The 22,102-nt window shown below is 37.3% G+C and overlaps 1 protein-coding gene across 16 annotated transcripts in view; it reads right to left on the reverse strand.

The window, feature by feature from the left end:
- Window positions 1–583: 583 nt before the first annotated feature.
- The window catches only part of MEF2C (myocyte enhancer factor 2C), a 164,492-nt gene continuing 142,973 nt past the window's right edge, over window positions 584–22,102 (reverse strand). For 14 of the 16 annotated variants that reach the window (XM_036846478.1, XM_036846483.1, XM_036846466.1 and 11 more), the window contains 4 exons: window positions 13,207–13,379; window positions 10,660–10,789; window positions 9,917–10,052; window positions 584–4,375 (listed from right to left, as the gene is read on the reverse strand). In XM_036846478.1, coding sequence (XP_036702373.1) covers window positions 4,054–4,375; window positions 9,917–10,052; window positions 10,660–10,789; window positions 13,207–13,379 — 761 coding nt within the window. In that variant the 3' untranslated portion in view covers window positions 584–4,053. The remainder of the gene's footprint in view (window positions 4,376–9,916; window positions 10,053–10,659; window positions 10,790–13,206; window positions 13,380–22,102) is intronic. The other 2 variants (XM_036846481.1, XM_036846480.1) reach the window with 1 other exon arrangement.

The following is a 22,102-nucleotide window of genomic DNA, read 5'->3' on the forward strand; positions in this document are numbered from 1 at the left end:
CCTATGCCTACAGTGACCCAGGGCTGCTTCGCTCCAAGAGAACACTGGTAATGCATTCAAACCACAACAGAATCCGCCTCTTAGCTGACCTCTCTGAATTAAACTGAGGTATGGATCAATTTGAGGTATGAACAGGGAAGGCAAAATGCAATACCCGATTATGAAAATAACCAAAATGGACAAATTTCATGTAGAAGATATGTGGCTTGGATTGCTCCACATCTTTGGTTAAAACGTATTAAGAAAAGCCTTTAATTACATCTTGTAGTCTGAAGCATTCTAACAGACACCAGTATTCCATCAATCTTCAAAAGATCTGTAGTGGCAGGAAATTAACGCCATATAAGTGATGACATCACAGCAGATGGCACAAACGGGAACAGATGAAGTACGCCATGCTTAGGCAACAGCATTTATTGAGGGTTCGAGTGGCTGCTTCTTCTTTAAAAAAAAAAAATTTTTTTTTTTTTAAAGAAAGAAATACAAAGCATTTACTCTCTGGAGTAAAAAACAAAAACAAGGATAAAGGGGCAAACAATGCTATCTCTAAGTTAGAAGATGGGTATGTAAGAAAAATAAATACATAAAAGTGTGAGAGGGCAGACATTTTTCTAAAAAGTGTATTGGAAAGTGTATTGGAATTTTTTTAAATTTTCACCTTAGTTAACCTTAAAATGATCTGAGGATGACAGGTATTTTTATATTCATCATTACAAAATGCTAAATTCCACCTTTGGGAAAAAATAAGCCATTTTACTAAAAAACACAATTTTAAAAAAGGTTGAAATGAACAGCCTTCCACGCACCAATGCATACAGGTTGTGCAGCTTGCGTATATTGCATCAGTTTTACCAGTATTTAAGCTTAATATTACCAAAACATCTTCTAAAATAGGATTAGATATAACAATACTTGTAAGCTGTGTAAAATGCCACTTATGGTTCTTTTACTTGCAATGAAGAATGTTGCCTAAAATGTTACTCTAGGATGGGTTATGTAAAATAACATTCCCTCAGGGCTCTGCCCTAAACTCCTGAATACAAAGGATTTACCATGATAAAAACCCAAAACCACACTAGCTTTGCAAATACAATAAATGGTAAATTACAGATAAGGTATAAGGGTAAAGATAGACAGCGATTGTTTACAGAAAGTGACTCATCACAATCAAAATTGTGCTTCTTCTCATTAAGTCATCTTTAAAAAATTCTCAGATTATCCCTTTGCTATCTTGCCACCACTTTATATGAATTCAGTAGTGGGAACAAGAGATGACTGGCAACCATTTTCAAGTGATTCTGTTCTTTTCATGTTCTTATAAAACTATTGTCAGAACTGCTATAAATAGCCAAGGCTTCTGCTGGCACTTTAGCTTACTTTATCTTCAGCATTAGAAAATCACTTTTTCTTTCTTGCTGAGGCAAACTGCAGGTAAAAAATTAATATGGCTATTTTTTCGTATTTTCACATAATGACCCTTTCCCACCCACTGGTAAGTTATTGATAAAGTGTTTTGAAATGACAAAGAGCATTTGTGACATTTGCATATTTTGTACACATCAAGTTATGAGGATGGGTTGTAAGAATGGGATCAAATTTATGGCGAGGAAAATGATTTTCTCAGTTTTTTTTCCCCCTATGTGTGAATGTGTGTGTGTGTGTGTGTGTGTGTGTTTTCAGGGATGATTTTCTGTTTTTCCTCTGCATAAATGTTTTTCTTTCATGTTCCATGGATACCTGGAGTAGTGGGATATATGAAATGATTGATTTTTTTTTGTTTGATTTAGTATACAAAACGTTAGTACAAGGCAGGCTAGCATCCTATATGGATACAACCAAAGGTGCATTGTGGTCTAATTGTGGATTTCAGATCAAGTTAAGAAAAATATAGCCTAGTTAGTAAGGTCTCTTGGCTTTTGCCACCCAGCGGCAGCCTTCTGCAATGGGAAACACATAGCAACTATTCAAGAAAAAGAAAACACTGGATAAGAAATGTCTTACACCTGATATAGCAGTGTCGCTCTTACTGTCTATCTTCTTTGCTGTGTATGTCAATGTGTATGACTGGAGATGAATCGACAGATCTTCACATTCCAAGAGAAAATCATTCCTAGACTGAAATCTCTTTTAAACAATATATATCAACTTTCTTTTATGGCACTCACTTTTTAAAGGGTCTGAAAATTAATCCCTTATAGACGAATATTAGACAAGAGTCATCATTATTTCTTGAAAATTAAAAAAAAAGGGACATAGAGAGGTTCTTTAATGGGATTTCTTGAAATGGCTATTAAATCTCTTTATTGAAGAAAAAATAGATGACATACATGCTTTATGCAGAAGTGACATTTGGGGGTCCTGACACACCGGGATTGTTCAACAGTCCTATATTGCTGACAAGATTGTTAAGGGTCAGGTAAAATAATTAAAAACGGATGACGAAGCAACTATCCCTTTACCTGCTTCCTTCTTATCTAGCACCCAGTCTTTCACATTTTTCTTCTGTGGGAATTTATAACTCATGCATAGAGTAAACTCCATATCACTTGTTTCTAGGGCTATATTGGCAGGACATGTGCCCCGACACAGCTCTCTATTCTGGGCATATTTCTTAAAAGCGTTATCAAATTCTAGGCTGAAAACCAACCATATCATTTAGGATATGGGCAAGTTTAGGGTATGCACTTACTGAATTCCAAGATGCTTGGTGAAATGGTGAGATCAGAAAGGGGCCCTGCATTTGATAAAAATGCAAAAACAAAAACAAAAAAAACAGCATGAAAGAAACTAATTAGTATATACAATGGATGTCAGTTGACCCAATTGATTACTAATGGATTAAAAACAATTTAGGGTGTTGCAATGTGATATGTTCTAATCCCACAGGTTATCCTTTTGACAGCTGACCTTGAACTTATAAAATGTATGCAGAGTAAAAGAAAACAGAAAGAAAATAGTTACTCAAATGTGCAACTGCACAAATATACCCCCCTCCCGCTATTAAGATAACAAAACTTCTGCTATTACCATAATATTATATATATTAGAAAGCTATACACAAGCATGTTAATTTCACAGATTTTTTAAAAGATTCTTAATATTTTATATAATTAGAAATACACATTTCAAAAACAAAACTTCTACAAAGAGAAAACAGTTATCTTGGTTAGCAAAGCATGGAGTTCTTCATGGCTTAGGGTAGTGCTTTCTATACAAAAAGTCCTTTTTGGTTTTTTTACAGGACTGTTTAAAATATTAGCGAAGCTATCAAGGGGGAAAAAAACACATTTTGGCTTAAGTAAACTACAAAAAGCCACAAATGCTTTGCAAACTCTGTCTTACCTTTTATATGAAAATAAGCAAAATGTAATGTACATATTTTTATATTTTTATTTAATAAGAGATGCAGACCCAGATTTATTTATTTATTTAATTAAATACGTTAGCCCTCAAACTCCACATTTTTAAAAATAGGTATGGTCCTCTTTTAATGGTCGTCGATCCTTTCTCATGAGTGCCATACACCAAGGATGTGCCTGCAGGTTTGTGAGCGTTCTCGGGGTGGGTGTTAGGTGACCTGATGTGTTCCTAACATTTAACCGTGGCCACCCTTTGCCGGGTCTGTCCAAAACATCTATACACTTTTCTATATGTTGCATAACAGCTGCTCTCTCTTTCAGTAAAGATCTGCCGCTTTTGGCAAATGTTTCCTTTTGTCTATTTACATGTAAATAACGTTGAACCTGCAACATGACACTATCTATTGTAACATACATTTTGCAAAGGAGCACAACAGTGAAAAGAAGTTAGCCTTAAAATCTATTTTGTACAAGTGTTCTGTTGTACAACTCAAGTGCTAAGCTTATCTCAGCATTTCTGTTTATCTTTATACTGTATCACTGAGGCAATTTAAAAGTACTTTTACAAAACAGAGTACCTGACTTTTTTTTTCCACACACAGCACATATAATGCATATCGACCCCCCTTCCCCATTAAGGTATAGCACACACACACACTGCAAGAAAAAAAAAAACTATTAAGTAATAATCTGATCATGTTGCCCATCCTTCAGAGAGTCGCATGCGCTTGACTGAGGGACTTTCCCTTTCGTCCGGCGAAGGTCTGGTGAGTCCAATGGGGGAGTGGAATTCGTTCCGGTGATCCTCTCGGTCGCTGCCATCGTACGAACTGCTACAGCTGCTCAAGCTGTCAACAGGAGATCTCCCCGCCTCGTGGCGCGTGTGTTGTGGGTATCTCGAAGGGGTGGTGGTACGGTCTCTAGGAGGAGAAACAGGTTCTGACTTGATGTTGAGGCTTTGAGTAGAAGGCAGGGAGAGATTTGAACTCTGAGATAAATGAGTGCTAGTGCAAGCTCTGTAGGAGGAAAGGAAACCCAGTTACAGATGGAGGAGGCCTGGAGCCCCCAGGAACTCACAATTACATAAAACATCAGCTTAAAGATTTGCATCGACACCAGAGCATGCCCAGAGGGAGGAGAGCGTGCTTGAAAGCACCTGGGGGCATCGCCTTCTTAGAGCAATCGGGATGCTTTTGTTGATTTGCCCCGTAATAATTCCAGCATTCAACTAGTCCAGGCCTCATGAATCATACCCCTAGTCTCTCACAGCCTCCCTAAATGTCCGGGTTACCGGTTCAGGAAGGTTTTAACAAGACACGCTGGAAAAAGCATTTTCTATGTCCACGGAATTTCTCCCTAGACTATTTCCAAAATGTAATCCAAGACCTAACAATACAGGGCTTAGGTTCTGAATTAGACTTCTTTGATTTACTAATGCCTGTGTTTGAAAATTATTGCAGAGAGCTTATTATGGATATAAATGTTTCCCTCAATTTAATATGCACATTAAGTTGCATAGTCTTCAGAGAAAGTGAAGAGAGTTCAAATTTCAAATAAATAGAATCCATAAAATGCTACCTATAACCGTTTCTGGTGAAAAGCTTGGGATGGGGAAAGACGGGGAAGGAAATTTTAAGTACTGGCTTAAAAACAATTAAGACTTCCTATCCCACTAAAACTGAGAAAGAATTTGACTTTCTTCATCCTTTCTGAGTTACATGGGATGAAAACACTGTTTTTTCCCCCACAATTACCTCAATATTATTATTGCTAGTCTCTCCCTGCTGGGATACTAAGACCACTCCTCTAATTCATCATTGTCATTAGTTGATGACTCTGGATTTGCCTAAGGAAAGGTTGTTGTAAAAAAGGATCTAGTGTGATTTTACTGGGTTTATAACCCTTAATCCTCATTTATTCCAGGAGAGTGTAACTTGCCCTTCTTCCAAGGTGTGGGAGAATTTAGATACTTGTAAGTTCTGGAGGGAAAAGCATCAAGCTCTTAGGTGTAGACTAGCAATCACAATGACTTTGATCAGGATAAACCATAGTAATATTGCTGACATCAATTTTAAGATGCTTGTACTGTTCTTACATTCTGAGTGCACTGACATCCACGGCTAGAGTCAGTGTTATTTGTCCATATTGTCAAGAGGGAACAGAAATCTCTTTTACTGAGGAGAGTCACAGTAAAGAATCATCCATACAGACACACCCATTTTAAACAGGAAAGCAAACCCACCTACTCATGTATGTGATTATGTTACTTTCCAATGGAGAGAATTAGATGGTATTAAAAATGTCACTATATGCAGTGAGAAAATGGGCATATATTTCAGAGGAAAAAGTGGAGTAACTTAGGGCTGGGCTTTTGGAAGATGCAATTCAAGATATATAGAGATAACAAAATTAGAAATGAGTTTATCTCTGAGTGATGTTTTATACAAAAGCACCACCTACTGGCAAAGGATTACTTTCCTTCTCTTATTAATAGATGAGCTAATGTCGAGAATAACATAAGGGAGAATTGTTTGTTTCCCTAATAAGGCTTTCTTTCTCTCTCTTTTATGAGCTTACAGAATCAAAGCTGTCTTAGCATTTATATCAAGATACTACACATTGAGTGTATATAATTTTCAATCACCTGTTTATACTTTTATTTATTTCTTGTTTTTATTTTACATTGTATATTAGTACACTAATTTTCTAAGACTTTTAATTAAATAATCTTTAACTCAAAAAGATATTGAAACGAGGAGGGGAACACCTGTATTTCAAAAGGATCCATAATGGTGGACTATTTTATCTTGGTTCAGAGTTACTTAATGATTCATTTTGATGTCACAGGAAATCATCTTTTGATTTCTGGAAGAAAGAATTTTCCTGGCTCTGGATAAGGAAGACTATTTCACTAAAATTTAATTAAATGCTTCTACTATGAATCACACAACTGTTTAATAATGAATGTCAATTAGGGGTCTGAAAATAAAGTGGCATATCAATAAATACTTTTGCCTGCCCTTTGACATTTAGATTCAGAGGCAGGGTGACATGGAAAATTAGAAAAAAAAAATTGGGTGAGTTGAACCAGTATAAGCAGTTAATCTGGATAAACTGAGCAAAAAATAATATAATCAAAATGCTGTTTCTTTAATACAGCTTTTGGAAGTTGCTTTTTCTACTTATTCACTCCATTTCCCAAAGTCAGCTGGCTTGTATAGATTTTGCTATATCTCTTCCCCACAAAAGATACAACACTAACTGTTTATCCTTTCCTACAAACAAATAGGCTAGTCCCTAAGATAAGATAAACTTAGTTGGTGGCATTTCATTTGACAGTGAAAGCGTTTATGAAGCATTCTGAGTAGTTCTGGGGACACTAAATCCACAGTAATGCATTGTAAGTGATATCTTAGATTCAGCTTCATTATACTGTGCTATGGGATTCAAAACAGAATGAAGTTTAATTGGCTAGTCTCCATGATCAAAGAAGTATGTTCTTGAAAAAGCAGCATTAACAGCACTTTGCTGTATATATACTAGATTCAGATATAAGCATGTTGGTCTACTTGTTCTTGAGAACAAAATTTTTACAGACACAGATAATTGTGAGATACTTCCTATGTGTAGGTGATGAGGAGGTGGATGGGGAGACAGAAGCCAGATATGCACGTTCCCATATCCAGTCCTGCTGCAAGCTCCCAGCTACTACAAATGCCTTCCTTCCAGCTGGGGAAACACCGACCTTCCCCATATTGTTGAGAAATGAAACATGACTGGATAGCTTTATTCAAATTTCTTACTGCCCCCGCCTGGAAATTAGACTATCAAACTATATGTAACCTAACCTTTTAAAAATCATCTTTACTTAAAGTCATCTCTCAGTATGTACTGAATACCCACATCAACAAGGATGATGATGGAAACGCTTCTAGAAAACAGGTTGTCTTTTTTTTAGGTGGTAGGAGAAAAATACCAAAAAATTTGAGGGTTATTTTCTCAAATATTAGAATTCGAATGACTTTTGCTAACTCCTGATGGCAAGTTCCTTCTGCCAGTCTGCTCTGCCGCCTACATAGGTCAGTTTATGCTGTTCATCTAACTTGCTTAGATAAAATCAGATACTAGATAGTGCTAACAGTATAGCTTTAAGGACTTAAAGGTATTTCTATGAACAAAATATGAAGAGCTCTTTCATACTTCTTTAATTTTGAGAAAGAATTGTGGCAACCCTCTTGGTCTGCGAGGAATTTCTACTTAGGTGAGCTGAAAGATATTTTACTCTTGCTTTGAACACTGTATCTATCCGAAAGAATGTGAATCCACCACACAAGCATTTGGGACTACTTTGGCCTGGAAAAATATCAGTTTTTAAAAACTGATTTACATTGTAAGGAATAAAGGTAGCTCATATAATTTATTTTACATAAATGTTACAACTTGGGATTTTCTTTTTATTTTTAAGATTTAATTGTGTGAGCATAGGCTAGCTCATTTGAAGGAATCTCCTTATGAAAACTACTGCGTGTGTGTGTGTGTGTGTGTGAGAGAGAGACAGAGAGACAAAGAGAGAAAGAGAGAGAGAGAGAGGAAGGAAGGAGGGAAGGAAGGAAGGAAGGAAGGAAGGAGGGAAAGAAGGCAGGCAGGCAGGCGGGCTAAAATTAGAATGCCTGGAAGGGGTATCTATTTGAGGGATAAGGGAAGTGATTAAGTGCAATAAAAACACATAGACTAAACTCAGAGTCAACTCATGCACCATGAGAATTGGTGCTGAAAGAAACTGGAATTAAACAAAATGCTTCATCCTTGGCTGTTGTAATTCAGTTCCTCTCTAGTCCAGGGCTGTCACTTCTTTCTCATTTACTGAAGCCTCTATTAAAGGCAGCAGAGAATTTCGTTCTTCCCATGTAATAGAAGAGAATTTAAAAATTGTAGTGTAGTTAAAATACGTAAATACATGTGTTTTCTATGTAAAAATGCAAATTATCGGGTGTTACTGAAAGGAAAGCCATAGTCGGAGAAAATAATATGGCTTTTGACATTAATAATTTCTAAGGAAAGTCAGTCCTATAATGGATGAATTTTGTGAAAAATGAGAAGTAAACAGCTACCTTTATTTTTGACAAGAAGCACGAACAGTGGATTCACTGCCGAACCACAGAAGTACAATGCCACGTGTATGTATTTTAAGATTGCCTGGTTGATACGATGTACTTAGTGATAACTGCCTGAAAAAGTTATTGCCATAAATGTCTATTTGGATAGTTAACATTTCTGGGAAAATTTAAATCTTATTCTAAAAAGAGACATTCTGTTGCTGTTCAATATATAACATATCTTCAAAGTTAATCTTTCAAGAAAGCAGAGCAACAGTGTCAAGTGAATTTATTTTATTTTTTACATGAGAGCTTAGAGTTTCAACAATAGTGATTAGTGAGTAAAATGCATATAAGCAAATAGTAAATGGGTGAAGACTCCACAACCAGAGCAGTAATCTATGTGAAATCAATTCCACGTGAAAGCTCGTGGGGCTGGAGCGGAGTAAGAGAGAAGTTGTGATATCAATCAGTGATTTTTATTCTAATCAGAGTTTTACTCTCATTGTCTCCTTAGGATATGAACATAGAACTAGCTAACTATTTTAACCAACATCTCAGCAGAAAAGTAAAAGTAGGGTAGGCATACCCCACTCTTCTAAAATATAAATATAAAAATATAAAAACGGTTTATCTTTAAGTATTTTATATCTTCCTAGTAATTTCTTTTGAAGATTAATTGAAGTGTTGGAGTTATTAAACTGAAAGTCATGTCTTTGGTTCATGTTTTAAACTTAAAAAAGGTTTTACAAGTAGTATTATTTGTGAATTCCGGGCCTTTTAAGATTTGAACTTTCCTATTGATAAATGACAGGAGTTATTTCTATAATAAAGACGTATCTCAAAAGTACCACAAGGGGGCAGAAATAGACATCTTCTGACTTCAGAAAACAACAAAAATTATTTTTATACCCAAATTTAGATAATTAGTGTATGTATGTACATATACATATATTTACATTCATACATGTATGAATATACAACTATATTATGAGTACATTATAAATATATGAAGTTTGTATATCAGTGGAGTAGCTGACCCTCTGAGCATTAGGCTATGTTCATTACATTAGGCATGAACTATGTGGTTTATGCTAAGTGAAAAGGATTCTCAAATATCTCAAAAATTTAAAAAACTAATAACTATAAATGTCTTCTTATGTCCCACATGAACTATGTGGAAACCTAACTGAAGAAAAACTTATCATTGACAGAAGTGGAAACAAATATAGCCTAAAACAACTGGGAAATAACATACCCTATTATCACAGAGCTCCCCCTCCTCATAAAGAAGAAGGAAAGTAATATTTAAGCTACCTGAAAGGTATTAAACTTTCCGATTTTGATAAAGTAGAATTTTACATCCTCTAAAGGGACATTAGAGCACACAGTTAGAGACTGCCATTTGTCATTTACCAATGCATTCTAAAAGTGTATTATGAAAGAAGTAATATTGCTTACCCCAGTTGACTGAGGGCGGATGGCGGCATATTATGTAGGTGTTGTTGTTGCCAGCCAGTTACCGAGCCAAGATGAAGAGCGCTGGCGGTGTTAAACCCAGACAGGGAAGACAGGTCTGCGCTACTCAGAGAGTACTCTAGAGAAGAGAATAAGAGAGTCAGGGAAAATATTCAATTTGGAAATTATCAAATGGTGAATAGAATAATCATTTTCAATTTTTAAAATATTCTATTAGTATTATTTAATGATTGTTATACTTTTTTTTTATTTGCGGAAGGGAGGGAGAGAAAACATTAGGGACAATTTTAATTTAAAAGAGATATACTATATACCAAAAATTAAGTATTCCGTGAAAACTTCAATGTAATACAGCCTGCAATTCTAGTTTATTAGAACTACAATCTGGTATCACAAGTAGGTACATAGTATTTGATGACCTAGAAATGTTTTTTAAACAACCTTGAGAAAGTGAGCTTTCCATTACATCACAGAAACAATAGCTCATTTTCTTGAAATTGTTCTTATATATTGAATTCAGGTTGGGTTAATAAAACTTTTGCTCACTAAGAAAGAAACATGTGGATATTCACTTTGTCTTAGTAATGAATAGGTAATGGTATAGTCCTCTGGACACCACAGGTATTAAATAAAGCTTCCTAGCAGACTAAAGAGTAATATCTTTTTCGTCTTGCTTTTTAATAAAAAGTATTTAATGTATTATTTGAACATGGCAAACTACTCACCGTTACCATATGTTGTTGAAATGGCTGATGGATATCCTCCCATCCCTTGTCCTGGTAAAGTAGGAGTTGCTACGGAAACCACTGGGGTAGCCAATGACTGAGCAGACTGGGAGTTATTTATCCTTTGATTCTTTTAAAGTAAATAAAAAGATATTACTTATAGAATTTTTTAAGAGTTAAAAATACTAGATTTCAGTATTAGTGTTGCACATAAAGAGAACTTGGTACAAATCTCATGAAATTAATCATTTAACATGTGTCTCTATGAACTCTGCCAACCCTATCATTTACAATCCTTCAAGAGACCAGTTGTTGCCATAGTAACCCATTACATCAGTATCTCCTAGGCAACTGAACTAGTAACAAGTACCATAGCTTTATTATGGGTAAAAACAGACTATGTTGAAAACTGATGAAATATGTATACTGTACTTCTATTGTTTCAGTTTTATTCAAATGCAAATTAAAAAAAAATTAAAATCAACCATGGTGGTTTTTATGCTCAGTTCTATACACACCAGAGCAGATGGGTAGAGGGTTCATGCTATATTTTGACCAGCAGGTGGTGCTCTGACCACTTTTTTTCAGATTCTTCTAACCTTCCCTCAAACTAGATGGCAAAGCAGCTAACGTATATATTTAATTCCTTAGAGCAAGGAGATTAAAAATTTATATAAATTTAAATATCTTGAGAATTTAATTCTTAGAAAAATAAGCATATTCATGGTTTTAAATAACTAAGGATATTTTTGTTTGTTACAATTTTACTATAAATTAAATCCTAAAATAAACTGAAAACATGGCCTTTACTTACAGAGGTTGACACAGAAAAATAGATAACCTGATATCTCACCTATGAGTGATACTTGAAATGAATGGCATTTAAATATAATCAATATTGACACACACTAACTCCTGACATCTTTCCATTTTACTACTGCTACCCCTCCACCTAACAAGTCACTTTGGGTTTCTCCTTGCACGTGCCAAGCACCCTCACCACTTACCAAAAGCAGGTCGACATCCTCAGACTGAGAGCATGCGGAAGGAGTTTTATTAATTAGTGTCTGTAAATATTTATAATTGGGCAAAATCTTTTCAACAAAAGGAGAAGCATCTTCCGATAGACACAACAGTTTAAACAGTTTTAAAACTCAGACTCTAAAGATAACTCCTTACAAAGACATTCTTTGTTTTCTTTAATGAGCTGTTTGTCTCAAACATGAAGACAATCTATCCAGTTTTCAGCACAGGTCAGTGTCTCAACGTTCATTATTTCACCACCACATTTTGAGGGAAAAAAAAAAAAAAAAGATTGTACTTTGAAACCCCACTTGCTGGAGGAGGGGGGAAACCGCACCTGGCTGCCAGTGAGAGACCTGACGGATGGCTCACAAGAAACTCTGGGGAAAGCCTCAGTTTTAAGGGACTTGGAATAAGTCTGCTGATAGAGACAGCCTGCCATGCATGGCCCACACGGCTTGGCTGTGGCCCTGTGGGAGGTTTTATTTATCCAGCCTTTTCCGAAGGGAATGTTGCACATTATGTGAATTTTGGGGGGTTGATATTCAAAATTAATCTGCACTGTGCCATAATAAACTAATCAGCTTGCAGGACTGTTTTACCCTGAAGCTTGCCACAGAGCAGAGAAAGAAAAAAAAAAAAACGTGTTTGCAGAATGCTCTAAATCTGTCTACTGAATCTTGGTTTTAAATGTTCTCGCTCTTAAGCAAAGCTAATTTGGAGAACACGGATGTAAGTCTCTTTGTTGCTGAATGTGGTCTCACAATATTATCTTCACCTTAGTCCTGCAGACCCAGGAGAAAGAAAAATGATAGCTTCCAGGGATATTATTTATATTTCATATTTATTTATTCTTATAAGTGCCACAACTTTTTTTTGATGTAAAATAAAAATATAACCTTTGTTCTCAAAACGCCTAGAATTTTAAGACAATTTGTTTTTGAGAGGTAACTATTGGCATAAAATGCATATTTGGAAAGATGAATTGAGGCAGTGCATAGGCATGTGATGCATTAAACATTATCATTGCAATATACCTAAGAAAAGAATTGCTAATTAACGGGAGAAAGTTCATTTAGGAATTCTGAGAAAGATTTTTCATTGTCAGTACCTTAAGGACATACTTATTTAGTTCAATACTGTAAAAATCTGTTATGAAATACCTTATTCTGTAAGTGTGGTTCTACCATTGGTCAAATCAAATCATATGTCCCATTAGCAGAGTACTAGGTAATGATTTTTTTCTAATTATAAATTGAAGGCCTTAAAAGGAAATGTTTTCTCTGCCCCAGAACACCAGCCCTATACTGGAGTTTTTTGGATGTTGGTTCTTTTTTTCCACGGAAAAGGGAAAATGCACACTAGTTACCAGAAATAATAGCTAAATCCAACAGGGCCCCAGCAACAGCACTGACGTGTTAATTTTCTGGGAGCATGTGAGTAATTCATAAAGTTAGACAAATACACAAATAGCAAAACATATACAAAATGTCAACATTTATTTAAAATGTAATTTCACATTACCACTGATGGCATCGTGTTCTTGCTGCCTGGTGGAATAAGAACTCGGAGATCTGGTTTACGGTTATTCATCCCTAAATTCATGGGGGGAGGAGATTTTGCTTGCATGTTCTTGTTCAAGTTACCAGGTGAGACCAGCAGACCTGGTGAGTTTCGGGGATTGCCATACCCGTTCCCTGTTAACACAAAACAATGAGAGCACTGAGGAAAAAAGAAAATCTAGACTCAAAAAATGTTTCTAGAGAATACACTACATGAGATTAAGAATAAAGGATTAACAGGGTGAGCCAATAACGTACATTGAAAGTTCACAGGATGACTGACAGCCTCCACATCAGTAACCCAATCCGTTATTTAACATTCCTCTGAAGGAAGATTAAAAACTCTTAATGAGAAGAGACCTAATAGATAGCAACTTGCCCAGAAACCAGCATATACTTTTTTTCTATTAAAAAAATTTGGGGAAGAAAGTCAAGACAGTCAGTCGTTCAGGGTCTAAGAAAAGCACTGAATTGGTCCTGCACTTTAATTGACTAGCTCAGCGGAGGCCTGGCCGGCATGACTCACTCTTTCGGTTCAACGATTTGGCTTTTATTTTGTGTATCTGTGTGTCCTTACGTGAACAAAGGGCAAACCAGCAAGACTATAATTTCTAGGACATGCAGGAGTGGGTAGCAGCCTCTCACACGCTTTGCTATTCAGTCCCCCTTGTCTTTGAGCCATTTCCCCCTATGGCTTTCTTCCATCTGGTTTGCTCTCCTCACTAAGCTCAGTGTACGAACCTGAAGCCCTGCTTTCTTGCTCACACAGAACTTCAGAAAGCAGGACTCCTTCTCAGGAGCTGAAATGGGGATGGTGCCTCCACTAAAGTGCTGGTGCACAGGGCACAGGCGTAGCCATTGAGTGGGAACCGTCCTGAAAGGGTTTTCTTTGGTCTCCGATGCTTAGCCCTCCACTAACAGACAAATGGCTCTCTGAAGGTGTCCATTTCTCATAATTCAAAATATACTGTCCCGTGACAGGCAGAGCTGCGGAGGGAGCCGATGCAACCTGAGCTGAACCAGAAAGTCCCCTGCTGGCTTCCTCTACCGTCTCTGACTGGAGAACAACAGAAACCACCTAGGTGATTCAACAACCCGTGCTGGAAACCTAGGCAGTTGTTTTCTAAAGCTCTCTAAAGGAGACAGTCAAACCTCGTTGTTACTGTCATCATTATCATTATTGTAAAACACAAGTATCTATTACCCCAGGACGAATGATACTGTGTGCTACCCAGTGGGGATGCAGAGACAAGCCCCCGGTCCTCAAAGGCCCTGCAGTCCCTTTGTGGCAATCCAATACAGACACGCGTGAAACATACGCACCCAGACAAGGCAGCCTGGGGTGAGGTGCCACAGAGCAATACAGATTAAGTGGTATTGGGTTCCCAGGAGGGAACAGATTATCCAAACAAGATTCATGGAAGAGGCAAGAACTGATGTGAGTCTTGAAAAAAGAGAGGAGACAGTAAGATCTCTGGGCTTGTGACCGGGCACTGGGAAAGGTCCAAGGTGGCAATGAAAAGAGGATGGTCAGGGACACTGTGAGCTTCCTGGTGAGAAGGGAACCCATGGAAAGAGGGGAGTGTCAGAGACCCTGAAGGAATATGGAGGGTTGGCCTGTGGAACCCACAGAAGTTTAGCCTGTGAATTCCAGGCTAACATGCCTTGGGTTTAAATGGTGGAAATGCAGACCCCTGAAGGTTGCAGAGCAGAGGTAACACAGGCCTTTAAGTGGACAGAGAGATCTACTGGTATTGGGATATTCTGTCATTAGGAAGGCCTGATAGTGTGATCCAGTCTGGAAACTTCTATGATGACCTGAGCTATGATGAGGAATTGGGAAGGCAAAGCCCAGGTATATTTCAGGAGATATTTATGGGCACATCTTTTGAATTAGAATCTATTTGAGGCACATCGTGTAGAGCACACTGGTTCTTCATACCCCATTCATTTACTTGTCTCATTTTATGCATGAATAAACGGGCTGAATATATAACAAATAACTACAAGATTAAATCTGTCAATTGGATTATGCATAAAATTCTCCACTTTACAGGAAGAAAAAACCCACAAAATAAAACAAACAACCCCTCGCCCAAAGCGTGTCAAGTATAAAGTAGTTGCTTAAGAAGTGTTGGTTGAATTTGTATGTAAATTACTCTTCTATAATAAAACTTCAAGAAAATTAGCTAAATTCTCTAAAGCCAGCTAAATATGTCAAAAGCCCAAAACATTTTTTTACAGTTAATTTGGATTGTTTTCTGTGGCAAAAGTTATTATATGAAACAAATGCAATTTACCTTTTTCCACTAGGAGAAATACAAAGGATATGTTCACTTAGAAAAACGCTTGATCAAATGGAATGCTCACAGGAGTCTTATATTTAAGGTGTCTTACTGAATCATTATCGTGACTATGCTAGGGCTTTAGTTTTAATTAATAGATTCCACTGGATAAAAAGGGAGCGAGAAAACCAAGACAAAGTTTGCTCTCTACTTTCCTGTCAGCTGAAGCTCAGACTGACAGACACCCTGAATGCCTATGTCACTTATCTATTAAGCTTGTGTGAGATCTGGTTTAAATAAACAATCAAATGGAAAATTAGCTGGGTAATTTCAAAAGAAAGGGGGGAAAAAAGTCAGTTAAGCAGTGCAATGAAGCTTGAACAGATCTGAAGAAACTAAAACCCCGGCGTCGTAGATGCCGATACTGGTTTGCATGGAGGAGTTATTTTGCTAAAAGGAAGTAAAACCGCTTTATGAAATGTGTTGTCCTGTGATATGACGAGCACTGGGCCAGTGTGCGAAAATGGAAATGCTGCACGGAGGCTCTGAGAAAAGCTCTTTTTTTTTAAAATTAAAAAAAAACAAACATCTTCTACAGTAAACGCTGAGAAATTCCAACAAAGCCTACCCCTTTTTGCCCACATTTTAAACAATGATTTGGGGCAGCGGTAGGGGGAAAAAAAAGCAAACAAATATTATAGTTTTTCACCCAATAAATGCCTCAAAACTTAAAAAATTGATTTGAAAAGCATTCTATTTTTCCCCTTGGAATATTTCCTGTTGTTTGGAAATTATGCCATTTTAGAAGATTAGTCACATATTTTAAGGTGTTTACATATTGAAGGTAAAATATTTTGAACCACGATGACACTTCTTAGATTCATATTTTTAGAGCATAAAGTTATTTTTGAGAACAAATAAATTCTGCCTTTTACCGGTGAGTTTCTGCTGTTTTTAGCATATTGTGCCAGCTAGCATTTTGGAGCCGTATAATAACCATTTCTGTTTCCAGCCACCAAGTTGTTATTCTTTTGGCATAATATAGATTCAGGAATGTGAGGCTGTGGATCCTAAACCAGTGATATAGAAACCTATCATTTGAAAATCAATGATGAATACATTCGTGTGGTTTACTGCTAAGAAGAGCCTGCATTTAAACCGGCTCGGAAGCCGCGGCCTGCTCCCCGCGCTCAGGACGCTTTGGCCTTGGTTGAGGCTGCTGTCCTACCTTAAGATGAGTTCGCCCAAAAGAACAGCGTCTTTCAAAGTCAGGGGTCGGGGGGTGGGAACCGCCACCCTTCAATAACCTTCTGAGATACAGATTCCACCTTTCTTCATGTTTTAAAATTACCCTCCGCCTGGGACAATTATCAATTTGGATGTGACTGCATGCAGATGTCACATTCCCCTGACCACTTAAAAGCCCCAAAATTATAAAGCATGAGTGAATGGATTTCCTGATTATAGATTATAAGAAAACGAAGAACAGACCAACTTTAGAGTTCGTTTGTTTTATCGTTTCGTTTGATTAAAAATATTGTTTCACATAAAACAATTTAAGCATTCACGATATAATTTGCATAAAGGATAATAGAATCTACCTCTCTTGGTTACAAGTTTCTAAACACTCATATTAAAACTAGTGTAAATACACAAAACTTCAAATGTGGTGTTAGGAGAAAAAAATTTTTTTCTTTCCAGTTAACTTGAAAACACTTGCTGCTTTTTCTTTTTTTTTTTTTTAAATTGACTCCTATTTTAAGAAGTTGTAAATTCAAAGAACATATTCCTGGCTTAAGATGTTGTGAGGAGGACATTTTGCCTTGTCTCACAGAGCTCAATTGAGTATGTAGCTCTCTTTGAGCCCGAAGTTCTGAAACTTTCTCTTATTTAGATGTTTAGACATTATGAGTCTTTTCATGTCACTTTTTTTTTTTTCTCTCCTGGACTTTCAATTATAAATACAAGAATATAAATCTAATAAGCACAAAACAGAAACTAGTCCTCATGGACCAAGGCTAATTTTTTCATTGGCACAATCTGTTTTTGTAGTCTCTCAAGTCGTCATCTTTGACTATTCATTCCCACTTCCTCTTCCAACTCCATATCCAATTAGTTACCAAATCTTGCTAGCTTTTCTTCAAAAATGTCTCTCTCCATTTCCATTGCCACCATCCTAATTTAGGCTTTTGCTGCCATTTGACTAGGTCTTACCATAACCCCCCGTTTGGGTTCCTGGTCTCTAGTTGAAGGGTTCTTCACCAGGCCTTAAGATGGGCTGCAGGAAGATTGTGAGCTCCTTGAAGCTGTATGCAAATTTTTGTGCATATGTGTTATAATAAACCTAATGTACACGCCCAAGATTTTCTTTAAAAATCTTTCTCAAGTGTTGCTTCTCTCATGTTCCTTTTTCAGATCATACTTAACACTAGTGGGTCAGTGCCCTGGCTTGGCTCTCCAAACTGTGCATAGTTTGACCCACTCTGTCTATCTAACCTAATTTCCAGTGGCCACGGCCAAGCTCACCATCCTCTGAATAAGCCTGAGTCTTTGCTCTAGCAGTTCAATAACTGGCAGTGTTTGATTTCCTGTTTAATTCAAATTCATTTTTAAGGATCGGCAAAGGCCCAGTGCTTTCATGATACCTTTCAGTCAGCCTCAGCCCACCTTGAACTCGCTCTCCTCCAAAATCCTGCATAATTAGAGGCTAATACTACACAGAGCACTAGTCCATTAAGGGTTTCAAATGCTCACAAAACACATATGCAGATTATGCTGGAAAAATTAGAATTATTCAGGAACGGGACTAAAAGTCAAATTACGGAGGGAATGTGGGATGAGAACTGAAAACATAATGTGTAACTTGCTAATTTCAAACATCAAGGGTCTCTCCTCTTTATGCTACTTGAGAACATTTTCTATTTCAGATAATGATTACACACTGATGACCAAGTACACCACGGAGACAAACTGTTTATCAACCATATAATATAAAAGTCAGAAAATCATGCGACTGCCCACCTACTAAATTTGTTAATAGAGACTTAATTAAAGCTTCTTTTTCATCTACTGCACCTGTTAATCATTTCAAAGCACATTACCTTAGCTAACTGCAAGCAGTAGACTCAAAGTAGAAATTTTCCCTAATGAAAAAAAACTCTGAGATGCTGTATCTTTTCTTCTACACTGTCAAGTGTTTACTGCCATAGGTTGTCTCTATATCAAGATGAATTTCAATAATAATTTACTCATACAGAACTTTCTACCAAAAGACGGGCTGCATGATATCCTAAGAAAAAGAATGGTAGAAGGGTGGCAATTAAAAGAGTGCACAGGATTTTATTAGGTGGTTCAGAGACAGACTTCCTGGAGAGAGGGAATTCATGACAGATCTCAGAGTCACGACTGTGTTTGAGAAGGCTGAGTATTCCTATGAAGGTGAAATATAGATCATTTCAGAGGATGCAGTTTTCAGAAGTTGAAAAAGTAGGCTAGGCTAACACAAGCCTCTCAGATCATGTTAACTTTCTACTGTAGACTTTTTTTTTTTTTTTTTTTTTTTTTTTAAATAAATTTATTTATTTATTTATGGCTGTGTTGGGTCTTCGTGTCTGTGCGAGGGCTTTCTCCAGTTGCGGCGAGCGGGGGCCACTCCTCATCGCGGTGCGCGGGCCTCTCACTATCACGGCCTCTCTTGTTGCGGAGCACAGGCTCCAGACGCGCAGGCTCAGTAGTTGTGGCTCACGGGCCTAGTCGCTCCGCGGCATGTGGGATCTTCCCAGACCAGGGCTCGAACCCGTGTTCCCTGCATTGGCAGGCAGACTCTCAACCACTGCGCCACCAGGGAAGCCCTCTACTGTAGACTTTATAATAAACTTTTACTAAACTTTATACCATAGAAAATGAACAGCCAAAGTTGTTTGTGAGTAGGAAGTGGCATCGTTAGCTGTGTATTGGGAAAATAGCAATAGTGGCAGTGGAAAGGATACATTACAGAGTTAGACGGTTATAAGGAAGCTAGTTAGGACACATCTGCCAGGGAACACATGAGGAATGAGGTCTGAATGAGGCAGCAGAGTTGGGAAGATTTACAAGGCAGATGGGCATCGAGGACAAAGGAGGATTAAGTAGATAAATCCAGTTCCTAGTCATGAGGTCTCCATTAGAGTTCCTTCAACTATACTGAGCCTTGGTTTTCACACGCTAAGTAATGATTTCATTAGTGTGAGAGAAGCATAAAAGTCATCTGAATCAGAGACTCCCACCTACTCTCCCAAGGCAGCTCACCAACACGACCATGCAATATTAACAACAGCAAGCATTTTATATAGTACTAATTACCAATAGTATTAACAACATCAAGCATGCATCTTAAGTGCCCAGAACAGTACAGGCACCTATGCAATGTTTTGTTATTATACCTGGATATAAAACACCTTTAATCCTCAAAACAACAACCCTGTGAGGTGCTAAGAGTATCCCTGCGTTACATAAAGAGAAAACTGAAGAACAGAGAGGTCCAGTAACTTGCCCAACGTCAAACAGCTATCAGCTGGCTGAGCCATGGTTTGAACCCAGCAGTGTGTCCAGAGTCTGTGCTCTGAAGCACAACACGGCCCTGCTCCTGGGAACTGGTCATACTCTGAGATTTTGAAAACCCTTCTCTGTCAAACCTCATCCTAAAATTACAGGAACACAAAGGAAGAAAGGAAACAAAGGGTGAGACCAGGGACATGAGACTCAAAGGGCCTCCTAAGTCAGCAGTGATGTGGAACATGGTCAACCTGGGCGTCAAAAATAGCAATTCTGGTTCAAAAGACACTGGACTTACATAAGGGGCACAGAATGGTGATGTTCCAAACCATATTTCTAGTCTCCTTCTGGATAAATAAATATTTACAAATAGGAAATATTGGGTTCAGCTACACTAAATGCCAGAGCAGCTGTTTAACTTTCAGCGTGCTATTCTGAGTGGATGATTAAGTATGCTTTTAAAGGTAGATTTGGTAATACTTTAGTCAATAATCTTCTCCCCTGTAATAGAGGGTAAAGATGTTTACCTACCTACTGTCTATTTAAGAGACCAGCTTCATCAGAACCACTCAACATGATAGGGAAACGCCCAGTATTTTATAGTATCCACTATTAGATATCTGGAAAATAATTTCTCATACACAGGTTATAAAAATTACTTTGTTTAGTACTTTGTTAATGGTATCTTATTTTTGGGAATTTGGAGCCAACTGCCACAGGAAAACATTAAGCTGAACATACAGCTGAACCTCTGATGTATTGATTTTCTGTTTTTACTTCAGCAAAATGCTTTGCCCACTTAAGGTTTTTTTTTTCTTTCAACAGAACAATTTTTAAAATATTTACAGCATACAGTCTTGTTAAACTAGAGATGTTACATACATGATAACGTTCACTACTATCAATTAATTTTACATTTGACTTTTTAAAAGTTTTAAGGTAAGTTAGTTCTCAATATCAGGACATTGTTTTGTGTCTCAAATAAACCTACAGCTTTTCATGTAATTTTATTTGTACATAGTAAAATTGCTCATACAACCCACTGTTCTACTGGAAGTAACACGCCTAAAATAGTTTTTAGTGGGAAAAAATTATGACCTTCTAGACTTTAGTCTTATATTCACTTTGCCCTGAATGCCTGAAACACTGTTAAAAGCACTACCAACTATAAGTTATTCAGCTGTTGTAAATCACAATCAGTATTTTTTTTTTTTTTTGAGGGGAAAGGAGATCTTTTTCATGGGATGGCTCTAAGGGAAAAGGCAACCACAAAACATTTGGAGGTCAGAAATCTGGGAATGATGAAAATTTCAATACGCCTACTGCAGAATGGGGGCAAATCAGATTTCTGATTCTTATCCAGCTTAAGACTCCTGATTACAGATTCTTAAAAATAAAATCAAGTCTCCAATCTATCGGGGGGTTTCTCAGGGAAATAATATAATAACGCATAATGTTAGACTAAGAAGAAACTCCTGTGAAACCTCAGTGCCTTTTGTGGTGTATTCTTAGAAAATACCCCAAGAATACACCCGAGCCAAGACTATTCTTGGCTATACCAGTTAGAGGGCAGCAGACGTTCTAAAAAGAGACTTGTCTCTTCTGCTTGACCATGTCACCCTGATGCTGAACCAAGCCTTCGTGGATTTCCTACTTACCCCATTCGTCCTTGATGTTTCTTAGATGTGTTTTGTTCAGCATCTTTTGTGAAATTAAGTCTATCTGCCAACTAGAACTTTAAACATTCAGCACATACAATGGGCTCTGGATCGTGAGGCAGACGTAAAGAATTTTTACTTATTACTGAGTTGTTTTCCTAAAGATTGGAGTCTGTGTTACAAAGCCGGTTTGTGTTGGCAGACCACTTTCATGTTTCCTGAAAGTCACGTGGGTCAGGCATTATCACCCCAATTTGTGACAGATGAGGAAACTGAGGTTCCGGGAGTTTCTGAGACTTGTCAGTAAGTGGGAGAGCTCTGATTTGAATCCAAAGCACAAGCTGCTTCCACTACATTATTACAAAAGCCAGATGTTTCAGAT

The sequence above is a fragment of the Balaenoptera musculus genome, chromosome 3 (assembly GCF_009873245.2).
Source record: "Balaenoptera musculus isolate JJ_BM4_2016_0621 chromosome 3, mBalMus1.pri.v3, whole genome shotgun sequence".
In the NCBI taxonomy this organism is placed as follows: domain Eukaryota; kingdom Metazoa; phylum Chordata; class Mammalia; order Artiodactyla; family Balaenopteridae; genus Balaenoptera; species Balaenoptera musculus.